Source organism: Leucoraja erinacea, chromosome 26 (assembly GCF_028641065.1).
Source record: "Leucoraja erinacea ecotype New England chromosome 26, Leri_hhj_1, whole genome shotgun sequence".
NCBI classification, from domain to species: domain Eukaryota; kingdom Metazoa; phylum Chordata; class Chondrichthyes; order Rajiformes; family Rajidae; genus Leucoraja; species Leucoraja erinaceus.
The window spans coordinates 17,657,032-17,677,756 of NC_073402.1; the positions used below are offsets into that span (position 1 = coordinate 17,657,032).

Below are 20,725 nucleotides of genomic sequence, written 5' to 3' on the forward strand. Positions count from 1 at the left end.
AGAAAGAACTGCAGATGCTGGAAAAATTGAAGTAGACAAAAATGCTGGAGAAATTCAGCGGGTGAGGCAGCATCTATGGAACGAAGGAAGAGGTGACATTCCGGGTCGAGACCCTTCAGACGTTTGTGGGGGTGGGGCGGGAAGAAGAAAGGAAGAGGTGGAGACAGTGGGCTGTGGGAGAGCTGGGGAAAAGAGGGAGAAAGCAAGGACTACCTGAAATTGGAGGTCAATGTTCATAACGCTGGGGTGTAAAATACCCAAACAAAATATGAGGTGCTGCTCCTCCAATTTGCGGTGGGACTCACTCTGGCCATGGAGGAGGCCCAGGACAGAAAGGTTGGATTTGGAATGGGAGGGGGAGTTGAAGTGCTGAGCCACCGGGAGATCAGGTTGGTTATTGTGGACTGATTTGGGGAAACTATTGAATGTATGTACAGCCTCCGAGAATGTCGGATGGAATTTTGTATGGATCTTGTATATAATTATTTCTCGTATAAAGTATATTTTGAGAATTTAAAAAAAGTTATTGTGGACTGAGCAGCGGTGTTGGGCGAAGCCATCGCCAAGCCTAGAGCAGCTGACACCTAGAGCAGCGATGCAGTAAATGAGGTTGGAGGAGGTGCAGGTGAACCCCAGCCGCACCTTCTTCTTCTCCTTGCGCATGCCGTGCACAGCCTAAAGTTGGAGGACAACTTGTTCTATTTGATCTTATTTGTTTGTGCACACCGGGTTGATTGCATTTGCCGAAACAGGGCGGACCACGTGAAGGTTGCAATCTCCCACCCCACCTGCCGCACCTGGAAAGACTAGTTAGGTCCTTGGATGGAGTCAAGGGGGGAGGTGAAGCGACAGGTGTAGCATTTCCTGCGGTTGCAAGGGAAAGTACCAGGGGAGGGGGTGGTTTGGGACGGAATTGACCAGGGAGCGGTCTCTGCAGATCATCGTTAATTTTATGTTTAAGAGGGAACTGCAGATGCTTAGAATCGAAGGTTACACAAAAAAGCTGGAGAAACTCAGCGGGTGCAGCAACGTTTTCGGGCTGAAGAAGGGTTTCGGCCCGAAACGTTGCCTATTTCCTTCGCTCCATAGATGCTGCTGCACCCGCTGAGTTTCTCCAGCTTTTTTGTGTAACCATCGTTAATTTTATGCTCATCTCTCATTCATTTGATCTATATTTATCGCCGTCTATATCTCTAGTTTCCCTTTCCCCTGAATCTCAATCTGCCTGTCCCACTGCGTTTCCAGAGACGCTGCCCTGTCCCACTACGTTTCCAGAGACGCTTATTGCGGATCTTTGACGCTGCCCTGTCCCACTGCGCCGCCGCATCACATGACCCGGCAAGATGGACGCGCAGGCAGCAGGGTTGTCGCTGCTGCTCCTCCACTTCACCTCCGCTTTGCAGACACAACCATGGACAGTCCAGAACAACACGCAGCTGCCCGTGGTCATATGGCACGGCATGGGTAAGATAAACGAGGTCGCGGTCTAAATTGCGCCCAAATCGAATGTATTTAGCAAAGGCGCTCCCTGTCTCTGGGAAGGACACAGAGTGCTGGAGTATCTCAGCGGGTCAGGCAGCGCCTCTGGGGAACATGGAGAGGTGCTGGTCCTGGTCCTGGTCCGGACCCTTCTTCGGACTGTAGATACAGTCTACAGACTGTAGAACTGCAGATGCTGGTTTACATCACACAAGACACAAAGTGCTGGAGTAACTCAGTGGTTCAGGCAGCAACTTTGGAGAAAAAGGACAGGCGACGTTTCGGGTCGAGATCCTTCAGACTCTTCTCCAGAAGGGTCCCGATCGGAAACGCCACCTATCCATGTTCTCCAGAGATGCTGCCTGACCCACCGAGTTACTGAGCACTTTCTGTCCTTTGTGTATTAACCAGCTTCTGCAGTTATTTGTTTCTGCATTCTCTGCGAGTTAAGTCTACCCGGAAACGAACCGTCTGTCTCTTTCGCTCTTTACTTCAATTCCATCATATAACATATTTTATCGCAAAAGTGTTTAAAACGTTGCGTTATATGCTCGATATATGCTTTAGAAACGTTCTAGATATCGGTCTATTATAACTGTTACGGATATTTTGCTCAATGGGAGCATTAAACCGTTTTCTGTGAGGCTGTTTTGTTCCTTTAAACTTCCGCCTTAGAGTCAGGCAAATCCTATTAGAGAGTAATCACGCGTGGTGACAAAATACAAGGGATAGCTTCAATGTAGGGACAAGGAAACTTAATCTAATTTTTTGCAGCATCCAAAAGATTAATCTGCAAAACAATTGCTCCTTTTAAGTTTTTTGATGTGGCTTTGCTGCATGTGAAACCAAGTGAACATGCAAATAAATTATAGGAGCAGAATTAGGCCATTTGGCCCATCAAGTCTATGCCACCATTCCATCATGGCTAATCTTTCTTTCCCTCTCAACCCCATTCTCCTGCCTTCTCACTGTTACCCTTGACACCCTTACTAACCATAGATATCTTTGGTAGAATGTAAGTATTTCAGTTTATTTATTTTTGGGTTGCTGATTAAGGAAAAGGATATGAGGAAGGAAACATCAACCATGTTTTTCCCTTGTCCATGTATCTGTACACTGTAAAAGGGTGGTGAAAGGAGAGGATGATGGCACCAAGGTTGATTTGAAGCATAAGCGAGTTTAGTGACTCAGTCAATCCTTCAATACGAATCGGGACAAAGAATTCTTTCCAAACTGGCTCATGACATAAGTTGATTCTCAAATCCAGGAATATACTATGTCTTGATTAAAAAAAAACATAGAAATATGCTGGACTTGTAGTATGGAAGGATATAATATTACAGCAAAACTGATCGTCTGCTCAGGGCTCCGATGCCAGGCTAGCACAATTGTCAATGTGCCTTGTTCCTTGTATTGATAATGCAACACACTTAATTCACCAACAAAATGCAAACTACTGGAAGAACTCAGCCTGTCAAGTAGCACCTATGGAACAGACAGTGTTTCAGGTCGGGTCTTGCATTAGAACTAGGCAGAATTGGCTTGACCCAATCCTTGACGATCCCTTTGCTTCCACAGATGCTGCTTGACCTGCTGAGTTCTTCCTGCAGATTTTTTTTGTTTTTGCTCCAGACTTCAACATTTGCAATCGCTTACTCTTGCACAATTTTTTTTCCAGTTATTTCATAGTCAAATAGTAAAACTGGTGAATTAAAGGGGGTGTGGTGATCATGTCCTGTTGAGTGAGATGCTGAGTTATTGATATCTCTGAATAGTTGGATAGTTGATTATTGGAGTTTTATTTTATTTTATTTTTGACACTTGCATAACTAGTCAAACTGTTCCTTTGGAATATGCATGATGCTACTTGGACCAATTGATACACTTCAAACGATCAATCCTGCTTGAAGTGTCCATTCAACATTATTAGAACAAAGAATATGTAATTGCAATAAACAGCATTGCTGCATTAAAGTGGAAGTGACAATAACACTAATGAGGAAGATTGGAAATGGTTATGTTGATGCTGTAATATGGGAGGAAGTTTGTGAACTTTAGATAAGCCATTTGGAATGGCTAGTTTCTGCAATTTTTAATGAAGACGTATGCAAAATTAGCTCTGGTGATACTTCAGTACAGTCCTGAACTGTTTTGTACAAATTAACTAGGTGACAGCTGCTGCAATCCTCTCAGCATGGGATTCATCAAGAAACTGGTGGAAGAAAAAGTTCCCGGAACTTATGTTTTGTCTTTGGAAATTGGGAACGGTATTACAGAGGTATGTTTGAATGAGAGAATGAATTGTAAATGTAGTCCAATTTCTTTGAAATTCTTTTAATGGTCATGATATTGGGATGGATCATTAAAGATCCAGAGACAAAATTAAATCTTCCCATAGTAACTAAATGGTTTAAGTTCCATTAAATATCTTGGAAAGATGTTTTTACAATAATATGACAGGTTGATTAATTTAATTCATGGTTCTTGTTTAATCTAATCTGTATGTGAATAATGCTGGAGCCATTAGCATACTTCTGAACTCCTAGCAAGCCATACAAATCTAGGGCAACTTGGGAATGTCACTGAATACTTCAGTAAATAGATTCAAGAACAGTACATGGTGCCATAACTGGTGGCATACGACGTTGAAGGACGAGCAACAAGTGAAGGCTGCAAATTAGAAGTGATGATCTAGTCCATTTCAGATGTTTGCAGTAGGGTCTCTGTTCCTAATCCCAGTCCAGCTATCCCAGTACAAACTTTTCAATAAGATATCTGTCCGCTTAGTTGAGATGGAGCTCAACTGTGTTTCCTCATTTAATAGTTCAATGCCCAGTCCCATTCAACTGTGCTTTAAACTGAAGTTCTTTAGTATGACCACGTAATTCAGATACTAGAGTATTCACTAAATTTTGCTCAAGAGTCTTTCTTGGAGTAAAATTTTAATATACCTGGTTTTAACTGGTCTTTACAAATATCTGTTACTTGAATTATACTAGATATCTGTTGGTCAGGGTTTGATTGTGGGAGATTTAAGAGCAAAGTCTTGATTAATGGTAATACTGGACTGTGGAGTCCAGTATTAAAGGATATAGGTTTAAGGTGAGAATGGATAGATTTAAGAAAGCTGGTGGGTAATTGCTTCATGCAGAGTGTGGTGGATGTATGGAACAAGCTGCCTGAGAATTGGTAGAGGCAGGTACAATGGTGATGTTTAAAAGACATTTAACCAGGTACATGGATAGACATGGTTTAGAGGGATATGGGCCAAAGCAAGCAAATGGGATAAGCTCAACTATAAAACCATGTCAGTGTGGATATGTTAGGCTGACAGGCCTGTTTTCATGCTGTATGACATGATAATCTAAATGTGGATTATTCTTCTCTACGGTTACAATATAATCCTTCATACAGATCTCTAATTTTGACCTTTTTCTTCAAAAAGGACGTGGAAAACAGTTTCTTCATGAATGTAAATGACCAGGTAGAGCTGGTGTGCAATATATTATCCAAGGACAAGATGCTGCAGAACGGATATAACGCAATGGGCTTCTCTCAAGGAGGTCAGTTTCTGTAAGTATCCTATCAGTTAAAAGTTTAAAAAGCAGCTGTTTGGTTTGTTATTTATTTCACTAAAGAATCTAATTTTGTATTTCTACCCATCACAGAAGGGCTGTGGCACAGAGATGCCCCTCTCCTGCCATGAAAAACCTCATCACATTTGGAGGCCAACATCAAGGTAATATTTAAGGGCCCTATTCATTGGCATATTTGTATGAAAAACGTATTAGAGTGAGAGGTTGCAAAATCCTATCATTATTACATCTGTAGGGGATACTAGATAGGTAATTATAGAACCCTGGTTAGATTATTACTTAAAATTGTGCTACCATTCTAATGTTTTGCATTCATTGTTGTATTTATTTATTGTGATCATCATTATCATGTATACTATTTATTCTGAGCTTAATGTGAACAGGGAATTTCATTGCACCCTGGTGTAAATCAGCAGTAAACTAAGACAGTAGGGCGGCACGGTGGCGTAGTGGTAGAGCTACTGCCTTACAAAGCCAGAGACCCGGGTTCGATCCTGACTACTGGTGCTTGTCTATGCGGAGTTAGTACATTCTCCCCGTGACCTGCGTCTGTTTCCTCCGAGATCTTCGGTTTCCTCCCATACTCCAAAGACATGCAGGTTTGTAGGTTAATTGACGTGGTATAAATGTTAAATTGTCCATAGCGTGCGCAGGATAATGTTAGTGTGTGGGGATTAGTGGGCCGAAAGGCCTTTTTCCGCGCTGTATCTCTAAACTAAACTAATGTGAAATCTGAATTAGAATGCAGCTAGAATATTGTACATTGACCGAGTGTCCCCATCTACAGGAGGAGAGGATCTGCAGTTCTTGCTTTGGAGAAAGTGCAGTAAGCATTCACCAAATTGATTCTGAGAAGTGGGTTGAGGAAAGTTGCCTTTTAAGAGAGAATAAGTAGGCTTGGGCCAGTACAATCTTGAGTTTAAAAGAATTGGAGGTGGTTTCATTGGTACTTAGAAAATTCTCAATAGGATAAATACAGGCATTTGTTTTCCCGTGGTTGTGGTGAATTGAAACTGGGAATTGGTCACACAAAAAAGGGTCCTCCATTCAGGACTAAGATGAGAACATGTCTTTACCTGGCAGTAGTGAATCTTGGGGAATTCTATATCCATGATTACTGTGCGGAGGTTTAGTTAACAAGCAGATTGTAGACAGATTAATATACTTTTATTGGATGTTAGAATTGATCAATGTGGTGTTACTTTGGAAAAGTGGTGCTGAGATAAAAGGTCAGTCTTGATCTTATCTGAACAATGCAACAGGGCTATATGGCCAACTCCTTGTTATTGATTTTGTTCCTACTGCAAATTCAAATGTGTTCGGCCCCTAAACAGAATGCACCTGGCTCATCAAAAAGCTGACCCTCAGCATCCGAGAGGCAGCCAGTGTGTCAGATTGGCGTTGAGAGGCTGGTAGGGCTTGGAAATCTGCTGCAGAGACTCTGCCTCGACAAGCTATTACAGTCTGTTGCAGGCAGATTCTGACTTCAGGTTTTAAATGCTGAAACTAAAATAACTTTGCATTTTCCTTTCAAACGGTACTAATTCTATTTCTCCTAATCTTTCTTCACAGGTGTCTATGGTTTACCTCACTGTCCTGGAGAAAGTTCCCATGTCTGCAATTGGATAAGAAAAATGCTGAACTGGGGTGCATATTCAAGTCCAATTCAAGAGCAGTAAGTAATAAGCAAAGAATGGGGCTAAGGGATTAAAGCCTGGAATATATTAGAAGTTTTGAATTTGAGTTGGTAAACTTTGACAACAGTTAAGAGGCCATTAAAGGTGCAGTGAAAGTAATTTAAGGGCACTGGAGGAATGTGATGTTGTGATCCTTGGGTAACGGGTAAACATTCGTTGACTGGTTCCACTTTTATTTTTTAGAATTGCATGGGAATTGCACATAACATAGAAACAGAAGATAGGTGCGGGTGTAGGCCATTCGGCCCCTAAAGCCAGCACTGCCATTCAATATGATCATGGCTGATCATCCAAAATCAGTATCCCGTTCCGGTTTTTTCCCCATATCCTTTGATTCCCTTAGCCCGAAGAGCTAAATCTAACTCCCTTGAAAACATCCAGTGAAATGGCCTCCACTGCCTTCTGTGGCAGAGAATTCCACAGATTCACAACTCTCTGGGTGAAGCAGTTTTTCTTCATGTCAGTCCTTAATGGCCTACCCCTTATTCTTAAACTGTGAGCCTGGTTCTGGACTCCCCCAACATCTGGAATATTTTTCCTGCCTCTACCCTGTCCAATCCTTTAAGAATTTTATATTTTATGTTATAACATTCGTCAAATGTCATTACTCTAACATTTCAGATTTCATTATGAAACAAATCCATAGTCTATTTATTTACATTTCGATTTCTGCCCAGGTCCTCAGCCCCTGATTGTGACTGTTTGCAATGCATGAGCAAGTTTGATAAAGCAGAGATGAGTAATTATTCAGATCAGCAAACATGGCTACACAACCTAGACCTGATTATTTTGAAAGTTATTTTCAGGCTACAATGAAATTCTGCATGGAATTGTTTAATCCTCAGTTGGCAGCTTTCAATTTCCTGGTCCAACCATGGATGTCCAATCTAGCTACATCTCAGTCCCACACTAGGATATCCTTGCAGCCACAATTGCTTCCTCAATGAAGGCTCAACCAGTAGCCCTTCACCGCCATTTTTATTTACCTGGCTGAGCTCATTCTTACATTGAATAACTTCTCCTTTACCCCCACTCACTCTCTACATCAGAGGTAAAATGTAATCTGCATGGGTCTAAAGTAAGCCAGTATATTTTTGGAGTTATTTAAGTTAAGATGGAGCTCCTTCCTTCCTTAGCACACTGACCAGATTGTTGCTGCTTCCTGCACTCATGCGGAACTTAATTTAATTAGTTTTTCTGCCAATTTCCTTTCTGCCCTTGTTTTGATGTGGTCCATATCTGACTCTTCCCATTTCTTGACTTCTCTATCTCGGGAATGAAGGTAGGCTAATAACAATAACACAGCAGGCCCATAGACACCACAGCCATCTTGACTATAATTGGTTTCCCAAGTTTTTCCTATTTCATTGTTGTAATGAAGCCTTCTGCACCAGTGCCTTGGATGGCTCCCCTTTTCTTTAACCATGGCTTACACTCTACAATAGTTGACAAGAACCAAGTCACTTTATTTCCCATGATACTTTCCCTGTCATCCCAGCAGAGCAATGAGGTGCAACTTATTTTAGCCTTCCACCCTTCCACCCCAGATGTTCAATGGATCAACCCCATTATTTCCGCCATCAGATGCAACTCCCCTCCAAGCATTCCAAAGGGATTGATCACTCTGACCCCCTGGTTCTAGCATCTTCATGAGCCATCTCCTTTTCGCAATACTTTTCCCGTACAACCTCTGGGAGGCAACACCCGCTCTTCACCTTGTCCCTTCCCAACACAGAAAAACCCAAAAAGTATTTTTTAGGGGCGAAACAGCAATTACCAGCACTTATGCTTGTTATTGGTACTACAATATGGGCTTTTATCTTGGAGAACCCGTGCTGAATGAGTGGCTGTTTACAGCATATCTCTTCAATCTGCATCGACAACCAGAATTTCCAATTGCCTTTTTAAATCTTCATCGCACATCCACGTTAGCTCCCACACAGTTCCAATCAAGCCCAAGAACAGCACATCACCCTCTATGAATGTTTAGAAACATAGAAACATAGAAATTAGGTGCAGGAGTAGGCCATTCGGCCCTTCGAGCCTGCACCGCCATTTAATATGATCATGGCTGATCATCCAACTCAGTATCCCGTACCTGCCTTCTCTCCATACCCCCTGATCCCCTTGGCCACAAGGGCCACATCTAACTCCCTCTTAAATATAGCCAATGAACTGGCCTCAACTACCCTCTGTGGCAGAGAGTTCCAGAGATTCACCACTCTCTGTGTGAAAAAAGTTCTTCTCATCTCGGTTTTAAAGGACCTCCCCCTCATCCTTAAGCTGTGACCCCTTGTCCTGGACTTCCCTAACATCGGGAACAATCTTCCTGCATCTAGCCTGTCCAACCCCTTAAGAATTTTGTAAGTTTCTATAAGATCCCCTCTCAATCTCCTAAATTCTAGAGAGTATAAACAAGTCTATCCAGTCTTTCTTCATAAGACAGTCCTGACATCCCAGGAATCAGTCTGGTGAACCTTCTCTGCACTCCCGCTATGGCAATAATGTCCTTCCTCAGATTTGGAGACCAAAACTGCACGCAATACTCCAGGTGTGGTCTCACCAAGACCCTGTACAACTGCAGTAGAACCTCCCTGCTCCTATACTCAAATCCTCTTGCTGTGAAAGCCAACATACCATTCGCTTTCTTTACTGCCTGCTGCACCTGCATGCCTACCTTCAATGACTGGTGTACCATGACACCCAGGTCTCGCTGCATCTCCCCCTTTCCCAATCGGCCACCGTTTAGATAATAATCTGCTTTCCCGTTTTTGCCACCAAAATGGATAACCTCACATTTATCCACATTAAACTGCATCTGCCAAACATTTGCCCACTCACCCAGCCTATCCAAGTCACCTTGCAGTCTCCTAGCATCCTCCTCACACCTAACACTGCCCCCCAGCTTAGTGTCATCCGCAAACTTGGAGATATTGCCTTCAATTCCCTCATCCAGATCATTAATATATATTGTAAATAGCTGGGGTCCCAGTACTGAGCCTTGCGGTACCCCACTAGTCACTGCCTGCCATTGTGAAAAGGACCCGTTTACTCCTACTCTTTGCTGCCTGTTTGCCAGCCAGTTCTCTATCCACATCAATACTGAACCCCCAATGCCATGTGCTTTAAGTTTGTATACTAATCTCTTATGTGGGACCTTGTCGAAAGCCTTCTGGAAGTCCAGATACACCACATCCACTGGTTCTCCCCTATCCACGCTACTAGTTACATCCTCGAAAAATTCTATAAGATTCGTCAGACATGATTTACCTTTCGTAAATCCATGCTGACTTTGTCCAATGATTTCACCACTTTCCAAATGTGCTGCTATCCCATCTTTAATAACTGACTCTAGCAGTTTCCCCACTACCGATGTTAGGCTAACTGGTCTGTAATTCCCCGTTTTCTCTCTCCCTCCCTTCTTAAAAAGTGGGGTTACATTTGCTACCCGCCAATCCTCTGGAACTACTCCAGAATCTAAAGAGTTTTGAAAGATTATTACTAATGCATCCACTATTTCTGGAGCTACTTCCTTAAGTACTCTGGGATGCAGCCTATCTGGCCCTGGGGATTTATCGGCCTTTAATAAGAGTTCTAGGCACTTGGATTGAATTTAGTTTTGGGTAAACAGCCATTCCTATTTGTGAGAAAGAACAACATATTTCTGGTGTGAAGTCACCACCTGTAAGAGTTCTGGCATATTGCTTTGTTCTATTGATTGGCCATGTCTCCCTCTGTTTGCACTCTACATAGCTACATAGATACATCAACAATAGGTACAGCAGTAGCCATTCGAGCCAGCACCACCATTCAATGTGATCATGGCTGATCATCCACAATCAGTATCCCGTTCCTGCCTTCTCCCCAAATCCATTGATTCCGCTAGCCCTCAGAGCTCTATCTAACTCTCTTTTGAATGCATCCAGTGAATCGGCCTCCACTGCCTTCTGTGGCAGGGAATTCCACAAATTCACAATTCTCTGTGTGAAAAGGGTTTTTCCTCGTCTCAGTTCTAAATGGCCTACCCCTTATTCTTAAACTGTGGCCCCTGGCTCTGGACTCCCCCAACATCAGGAACACGTTTTCTGCATTACCCTGTCCAATCCCTTAATAATTTTATATGTTTCTATAAGATCCCCTCTCATCCTTCTAAATTTCTGTGAATTCAAGCCCAGTTGCTCCATTCTTTCATCATATGATAGTCCTGCCAACCCGGGAATTGATCTTGTGAACCTACGCTGCACTCCCTCAATAGCAAGAATGTCCTTCTTCAAATTAGGAGATTAAAACTGCACACAATACTCCTGGTGTGGTTTCACCAGGGCCCTGTACAACTGCAGAAGGACCTCTTTGCTCCTATACTCGACTCTAGATAGATCAGCTATGGTTAACAAACATTCGTCATGCTCTGACAGCAGCAACATTGCTTGTTGTCATCTGGATAATTTTAGCCTCCACCTGATCGCAAAGAATCCTTTTCTTACCCATTTCACAACCTCTTTTCTGCAACTTTATAATATAATTCTCATTTTTCCAATTATATGAAAAATCATTGACCTGAAAGATTAACTGTTTCTCACCCCCATATATGCAGCCTGACCTGTTTGCGTATTTGCATCAGTTGTTTATATTTAATATTTCTAACATCTGGATTTATCTTACTTGAAAGTCTGATTGTTTATTATTGCTTTCCTGACAGCTTGGTGCAGGCTGAATACTGGCATGATCCCTTGAATGAAGAGCTCTACAGGAGCAAAAGTGTTTTCTTGGCAGACATCAATCAAGAAAGGGTAGGTATTATTGGAATAAATGTTACCAATTGTCTACCTCAACTGCGTTGTTAGGCATCTTAGACCATGAATTGTATTCAAGAAATGTTAGTAGAGATGTGGCATGTAACCTGTAGTGTTGCCACTATGCACCGCTATATCAGTATTCCAGATAGCCTGTCTTCTCATTGAGTCAGTTTTACTGCACTGCACTATATTCAATATCGAGTAGTGTCAAGACTCGAGAATGTTTCAATTGTCATAGATCAATTAATTTCTTGCTGCAACTTGCAGGCATATTAGTTTAGTTTATTGTCACGTGTACTGAGGTACAGTGGAAAGCTTTTGTTGCATGCTAACCAGTCAGCGGACAGACAATATATGATTACAATCGAATCATCCACAGTGCACAGATGTATGATAAGGGGAATAACGTGAATAACATTTAGTGCAAGATACAGCCAGCAAAGTCTGATCAAAGATTAAAATATTAAAATGCACCAGCATAAATATATACAATTATCAGGCATACTAGATAAATCAGACCATTTTATTTATCCAAGCCAAAGGATGTAGTGCAATCTTAATAGTACAAAGCCCTTAGTATTTCAGTGCCTAGGGAGGGTTGTGCAGAGTGATTAATATCTTGAAACTGGTTCAGAGCAGATTTACTAAAACCATAGCTGAGATGGGTGGAATGCCTTGTAGGTAAATATTGGACGAGTAGTATCAATGAATTAGAGTAAGAGGGATTGATTGAAACAAAGAATTTGAAAAATTTAGAGGGTGTGTTTCCTTATGTCACTCTTTAAAAATAAGAGTTCACCCATTCAAGTTGCAATTTGTTTTTCCTGAGGACATTATTTAGAACTGTAACCATAGAAAATAGGTGCAGGAGTAGGCCATTCGGCCATTCAATATGATCATGGCTGATCATCCAACTCAGTATCCTGTACCTGCCTTCTCTCCATACCCCCTGATCCCTTTAGCCACAAGGGCCACATCTAACTCCCTCTTAAATATAGCCAATGAACTGGCCTCAACTACTTTCTGTGGCAGAGAGTTCCAGAGATTCACCACTTTGAGGCCTTTGAGGAAGAGACTGAGTTTTTAAGAAAGATTCTTGATAGGCCAGATGGAGAGTGGGCATAAATGCGAAATTGTGGTTATGTAGGTATGTTACAAAACTTACCTTCAGCGGCGCTGTAATTCTGCCACTGACAGTGTGAGCGATATTGGCGTGTTTGAGGGGGGGGGGGGGGGGGGGGGGGGGGGGGGGGGGGAGGGGTTAAAACCGGGTTTTTTCCCGACCTGGTCCTGAATTATATTTGTTGGAGCGCAAGATTTTGTTAAAGAATCGTTCCTACGGCCATTCTGTGTGTTTTTAAAAAAAATTCACCCGACAAGTTAATCGCTGGAACGATTTTAAAAGTAGCTTCTGAAGCCGTCAATGTCGACAACTGGGACGGATTTTATGGAGGACCAGGTAAAAGAAAGTAGTTTATTATTATGTATAAAAGTGTTTCTTAAGATGTGTTTAATTCACATTTTAAGTTGTGATACGGTGATGGTGATATTCCCCTCCCCCCCCCGAAGAACCGGCAGTGTATTTGCTGCAGATATAGGGGTATAAATTCACCGCAACCTCAACGTTCTAAATGGTCCCGTTGCAGAAAATCCCACTCGCAAGCTGATTTAAATGGCCATTAATTTACAAGTATTAAACATTAAATTCCTTCCAATTGGCCTATAAAGCCATGACTATGAGATTAAAAAAATTATGTTATATTATGAATTCTTGCGTGAATGTCATTTGGACACTTAGGCCATTTAAAAGTGTTAAATCTATTCTTAAGAAATGGATAGATGTTTAGATCTAGTAATTGAATTTTGTAATTAGCTACAATTAGGTAACTAACTAATTATATGCTTTAATTTCAAGTCATCCAAGTAAAATTTCTTTCAGTTCTCTTAAATTTTAAGAAAGTTATCGGCCTTTAAATGTTCTCGATCACAGCTTTTGTGTTAAGTCAATGAAAAAGCATTAGGGAACAAGATGCCAATTTCCGAGTATGAAAATGGCCATAACTTTTTTTAATACTGAAGATATGAAAGTGAATTAGGTGTCAAATTAAACTTCATTTTATGCTTTATCTGATGGGATAAATTAAAGACTTGATTTTTAAAATCTCAAAATTTTGTAACATTGCTAGGTTATGGTCAGATTAGTCCTAATTTCATTAAATGACACATGAGAAAGAAGGACTGAATTTTTGATCCCAATTTGATTGCAGCAGTTAAGTTTCAAAGTGCACTGGCGCAGTGAGGAGCAAATTGCACTTGCATGCCTGTATCTGGGTTTAAAATGAACAAATTGCAGCTGCATAGCTTTATCTGGGATTAAAAGAAGAACACACTATTGCTATTTGTTGCAGGGCATCAATGGAAGCTACAAGGAGAATCTGATGAAGCTGAATAAGTTTGTGATGGTGAAATTTTTGAAAGATTCTATGGTTGTTCCAGTTGATTCAGAGGTGAGGATGGAGCCTTTTGACTTCTACTGGTAGTCACCATTATAGTTAAAAATGTGGTTTTATCATATCATTCCCATGGGCAGTTTTTGTTTTTGAATGTTTTGTCATTTTTCCATAGCTGCATTGAAACTAGCTGTGGGAAGTTTCCATACATACAAAGATAGACCTTTTGCAATGTAAATAAATTAAACTGGCCTTAGTCTTTTTTCCCCCTCCTTATCTCCCCCCCCCCCCCTTCTCCACAAAAAAACCCAATCTAATAGACTCAGACATTGGTCAGCTATTCATCTCATAAGCTCGGTATCTAACGTTTTCTCGATAACCAACCATTTTGTTTACACTTTTCCTGCTACTCCAACAGTGAAAACCCACATATGTTCTCTTTATACCTTAATTGAGCCCATTTATTCAGCTGCTGCTTTCTACCTCCCATTAATCTCAAATGTTGCTTTTCCTAGTTTCTCCTACTTTTAGTTATTAACTTCCTGATCAGTAAGGATGTCAAAGTCTACGGGGAGAAGGCAGGAAAAAGGGGTTAATGGAAAAATGATCACTCTCATCCATTCTCAGTAAACTGATCAATTTAATTTTGTCTTTGAAGTGATCGTAAATAGTTCTCTTCCCTAATGTAATGTCATTACCTTAAGAAATCTTCCCCAGCACCGCCGACAATTTCCCCTTTCTCGTATCATGACTCTTTATCCATCTCTCTCATTGCCTCCTCTTTGAATTTCTCCAGACTTTAGCATCGAAAGGCTCCAACAATTAATAAAACTTTATAAAATTGTAAACATTCTGTTTAATGGGACATTTTCTCGCATTCATGGCATAATTGACATGCGTGCTTTGAGCTACTTTTCAGACTCCATCATCTCTCCCTCTACATCTTCCAGGTCTTTCTCAATCTCTTCTCCAAACATTTGGTTACACCTCCAATTGCTGCCATCTTTTGTCTTTGCATTTGTAGGTTCAAATATTCCTTGGTATATTCCATGGTATAGTTTTCTCCTCGGTTACCATACTATACAAATCACGAAACACTTATTCTGTGCTTTTTTGTTGTTTTTGTTCCTTTATCTCCATTTACACCATTTCTGGTTATATATTCTGCTTAAGTGGTGTAGGGGGAATGTGTAAAGAAAAGTTATTGCAAAACATCATAGTTGGAAAGGGAGTTTCAGCTAGTTAATTCTCGGCAGACACAGTAATCTGTTACATACAAGGCAGATCTTTTGTGTGTCAGTGTTATCTCTGTTTAGCTAACCTGGAGCTGAAATGCTTTCTATTCTCCACCCTCAACTGCAGATATAGCTAATGAGCTGATGGTTCAGGTTGCCCAAGAAGTGGCGGTATCCATGTTAAACAGATGAACAGTTTGAAAGCTCCACAGTAGGAGCCATTTGAAAGATCTATTGATCATCTTGGAAAATATAGGAACAATTTTTAAATGTTTGATTCCGTTACTGAAAAGTTGTGACGCATGGTCAAATAACCTTACTGTCACTTTAATTAAAATTTAGTTTTAATCTCTTCCAGTGGTTTGGTTTCTATAACGCTGGCCAGGCCAAGGTCACGTACACCTTACAGGAGAGTGATCTTTATCATGAGGTAAGAATCACAATGTTACTTGAGTAATTTATAGAAGAGGCAAATTGGGTAGATGTCCTCTCCACCAGCAGACCTTTGGAGATGGTGGAGTAATAGAATGTTCCCTTCTGAAGTCTTTATTTGAATTTGATTCCAAAATTGTGTGAAATGGATCTGATTAGCATCAAATCTGAATTAAAAAAGACCTGCAAATAGTGTGATGCCCCAAGATGTTGAATTGAAGGCAAACTGTGGTCAGAGATGGAAAACTGGCTTTGAAACAATCATAAAAATGGATTTCACGTATTAGAAGGGAAAAAATGAGTAAAAGTGGGAGTTTCCGAAATAAATAAAGATAAGAACAGCATTGAAACTTTAAAATGATTCCTATAAAATAAAGCTAAGATACTAAGAAAGGCACTAGTAAAGCCAAGAGAAAGTTAGCCAAAAAATGAATGATAAAATGTTTAAGTGTTGGGAATGGGATAGACCTCTGGCAAGATGTCAGAACTGCTGTGTCCAATAAGTTGCACTGTCACCTGATCTGTGGGGCAAAATGTTGAAACATTTTATGACCACATAACTGACACCACTTCTCTCTGCCCGAAGGGAGATGAATGGGTAATTTCCTCTCATCAAACATGAACTAGGGAGAGGATTGTGGACATAGGTTTTAATTTCACCATTCAATGAAAAGGAGGGTATTGTATATGTTATCAAAATAAAGACAGAGTGGCTGAATGGATGATTCCAATACATCTACATTTTCTAATTGGAAAGTTAGTGGATGCACTGTTCCGGTAGTTGATATTGGGCTACTTCTATTAACCAGACATTATGATCTTGATCAGCTGAACTATGAAGCATTATCTAATTTGATGAACTTGGGGGGGTGTGGGCAATGTATAACATTAGACCTTTTTCCATGAGGACTGTAGTACTTTTGAACACTTAAAATTATCCAAACAGTTTTACAAACTTTGATTTTATCATTCATTGTTGATTTTTTTTAAACCTGGTGGTTTTGCAGAAACATCAGAGTAAATACATTTTTGTTTTGCCTAAAGGATCGATTAGGATTGAAAGTGATGGACAATGCAAAGAAACTGGAATTTCTAACAGTGGATGGGGATCATCTTCAGTTCTCAGAAGAATGGTTCATTACCAACATAATTCCTTATCTGAAGTGATTCTTTTACAAAGCTATTAATTTTCAGCTAATTGAATTGTAAAGCACTGGGCTACTATCTGTGTTTAAATTACAACGCTTTGCTTATAACAAAACCTACTGCAGTTTTCGGAAGCAGAGCAAGCACTTTGACTCCCTCAAGAATGAGGGCTTGTGATTGTCAATTCTGCTTGGCAGGCATGAATTTTCAGTCTGTTCATTTTAGAAGCTGAAAATCTCAGTGCTGACTGCAGACAAAGTGAGTCTGGAAATTCATCTGCATTTTCCTTTCACATCTAAAGAAAATCTATGGCTATCTAACGGCAAGTTCTTCTTGATCATCTAATGTTTATATATATATAATGGTGTGACAGCGCCCTGACTGCAGTCTGTCCGTCTTTTCTTTCTTTTTGTCCCGTTAGTTGTATGTTTTTGGTTTTATTTTGTAGATGTGTATATGTGAGAGAGTGGGGGAAACTTTTTAATCTCTTCCCTGGACGGGGACCCAACCGTTTCCCTGTCGGGTCTCCATTGGGCCTAAAACCATGGAGCCGGCGGCCTCCTACCGGAACCGACCTGAGGGCTCCAGTCGTGGAGCTGGCCGACTTCAGAGGTGGAGAGCTGTGGTGGCGCGTGGCTGCGACCCGACTTCGGAGGCTGCAGGCCCGGTGGACGGTAACATCGGGAGCTTGCAGGTCCCTGGTGGGAGACCACCTTTCGGAGCTCCCGCAACTTCACCCGCCCGAATAGCAGGGTCAAAACGACCCGGAGCGGGGCCCTAACATGGGAAGAAGAATCCAGAACAGGGAAGAGACTAGAGAAACAAGACTTTTGCCTTCCATTACAGAGGTGTTTGGAGACTCACTGCGATGGATGTTTATGTAAATTGTGTTAATTGTGTGTCTTGGTTTTTTTTTAATGTTATGACTGCAGGAACAAAATTTCGTACAAACCAAGTTTGTATGACAATAGATGGTATTCTAATTCTTCTAAAACGCATGCACATATACAATGAATAAGAACAAATGTTCAAACAGCTGCCAAATGTTTTTAAACATACCAAGAAATGAGACTTCAATGTTGTAATTCATCACTGAATTACTACGGTTTAAGTTAGCATTTCAAAGCTAGTCTTGTGCCACGGGGTGTAGATTAGTGTACTATAATCAAAGCAAAACTTGGCAGTCAGAATTTCTGTACCTTGTTATCCCTCAGCTACTGCCTCACCTGTTTAATTTTATAAACTATTGAAGCAAAATGTTTCTAAAGCTAAACATAAATGTGAAATAAGTAGATGTGATTTAGAATGCTTTTTCATAATTGAGGTATTCAAGAATATGAAAGTTTTTCATACTTCGCACTGAACAAAAGCATTTACTTCACTCAAGTACAATGGTGAGCTGCGTTATTGAATCACTTACCACATGTTCCATTGCAAAGGATGGATAAATTATGTACGTGATCTACGCTAACCTGGAAGTGAATGAAGATTAATTATATTGGTGTAAACAGTGCAAAGATTAAAAGCTGATTTAATGAATTAAGCAATTCTACAAATTCCTTTGTTCTTGTTAATAATTCATATTTTTCTTCTCCAAATAGTGCTTCAGTGGTGGGTTTAACTAGACATCATCATTGCTTTTGTCAGTTCCTCAATCGGCACAGAGTATCAGATACTTCTGAATCTTGACCTACTTTAAATTTAGACCCAATGCAATTCAGCAAATTAAAATTTCTTTAGGAGTGTTTTTGGTGCAGGGTGAAAATACACCATTGCCAGATCTAGAAGGGATTCAATTTTATCAAAATAATTCTTTACACATTAACCCCAACAAGATCCCCAAATCTGAGGAAAAAATAGAACACCAACAAGACAATAGTGATGTATGTTCTGAATTCCTGTTTGTGGGAATCAATCCATGGGTGATAGAATTGGCATTATATCTGAACTACCAGGACAGCACTAGTTAGTAAAACATAAAAATACTAATTTAAAATGTGATAAACCTAAATTGATTTAACTTGGATGAACAAGCTGAACTATATCCATAACTAGGTTTAGTGTTAAGAATGCCCTTCAACAACTACTGAGTACATGTATCTTTGGAAATATAACCAAAACTAACCTGCAAGAAACCAGTAGCTATTTCAGTGGGATGACATAGAAGCGCAGCGGTAGAGCTACTGCCAAAGATCCGGGTTCGATCCTGACTACAGATTAGTACGGGTGTCAGGGGTTATGGGAGAACGGGGTTAAGAGGGATAGATCAGCCATGATTGAGGGATTAGACTTGATGGCCTAAATGGCCTAATTCTGCTCCTATCACTTACGATTACATGTGCTTGTCTATGTTCTCCCCGTAACCAGCGTGGATTTTCAGATTCCTCTCACACTCCAAAGGGATACAGGTTTGAAAGTTAGTTGGCTTGGTATCAATGTAAATTCTCCCTAGTACATGTAGAATAGTATTTAGTGTGCAGGGGTCGCTGGTCGGTGTGGTCTGTTAGCGCCTGTTTCTGCATTATCTCTAAACTAAATGGGGGGGAAAGTGTGAATGTCTATGGCACTTGAAAAATATCTAAATTAGTATTTGATGCCCATTTCTGGCCTAATGCACACACTACCCCATATGAACTCTATTGTTGCATCTTCTGTCATCAATAAAGTTTGCCATTTGCTGGAATTCATGGCACAATGCCTGCTTTATTTGTTTCTGATAATAGCAAAGGAAATGCTTGTCACCACACTAATGCTAATGTTAGGAGGACTGCAGAAGATATTCACCAGCGTGGTATGGTTATGAGAGACTGGATATCTGTGGAGGCCAGGTTAGTGGATATGTTTTAAGGCAGAGCTAGATAGATTGTTGATAGGTGTCAGAGGTTATGGGGAGAAGGCAGGAGAATGGGGTTAGGAGAGAGAGATAGATCAGCCATGATTGAATGGCAGGGTAGACTTAATGGGCCGAATGGCCCAATTCTACTCCTGTGACATAGATAAGCTGAAATAGTTCTCAGTGGAGCACAAGAAGCTGAGGGGTGATCCAATGGAGGTTTATAAAATTATGAGGGGCATATATAGGATAGATAGTATTTTGCCAAGCATAGGAAATTCTAAACAAGGATAAATGTTTTACGATAAGAAAATATTTAGAGGAGACCTGGGGAACAAGTATTTCCACAGAGATTGGGGGTGGGGTATATGGAATAGCTGCCAGAGGCAGTTTTAGGGGCAGGTATAATCATCATCATAGTATTAAAAACGATTTGGACAGATGCATGCATAGGAAAGGGATATTGGGCAAATGCATGAAAATAGGTCTCAACTGGAATAGCCAGGTTCAGCTAAAGCAGCAAAAAAAAAACAACAAGTACATTATGAAATTTGGAGCAGGGAAAGGAAACCTATTCCTAACAGCTTTTCAAAAAAGAAAATAGACCAAAAGTGAGAAATGTGATAAAATCACTTTCACATTGCAAAGGAATGGATCACTGCCAACATAATTATTTGCTGAAGTGATCATTCTACTGAGTCAGCAGCTATCATATAATAAATAGGTTCATACATGTAATTCCACCCTTTTGATAAAAGCTCATTTCAAATTACAATCTCTTTGATCGATTGATAAATCCAAGATACAACAAAGATTTAGAGGAACCATTGGACATAGAAGATATGTCTTTGGACAGAACCTTCACAAAGTGGAAAGTCTCAAGATAATTTCAATGTTACAAACCATTTTACAACAGCTCCTTTGTAATCGAATCACAATCCTTTACATCCTAAAGCAATCTTACAGACTCCGCAGAGCTGATTAGCCACAACATGGTAAAATCATTGAAACCAGTCTCCATGGCTGCTTGGAGATACAAGTTGATACATCTATTTGATTCC

General features: G+C 40.6%; 1 protein-coding gene across 1 annotated transcript; it reads left to right on the top strand.

The window, feature by feature from the left end:
- Positions 1-1,305: 1,305 nt before the first annotated feature.
- On the top strand, positions 1,306-18,370 carry LOC129709719 (palmitoyl-protein thioesterase 1-like). The gene is made up of 9 exons (XM_055656248.1): positions 1,306-1,464; positions 3,648-3,757; positions 4,925-5,052; positions 5,148-5,218; positions 6,648-6,750; positions 11,472-11,562; positions 13,977-14,075; positions 15,612-15,683; positions 16,730-18,370. Exons 1-9 carry the CDS (start codon positions 1,344-1,346, stop codon positions 16,850-16,852), a joined length of 918 nt encoding a protein of 305 aa, XP_055512223.1. The 5' UTR covers positions 1,306-1,343; the 3' UTR covers positions 16,853-18,370.
- Positions 18,371-20,725: the final 2,355 nt, after the last annotated feature.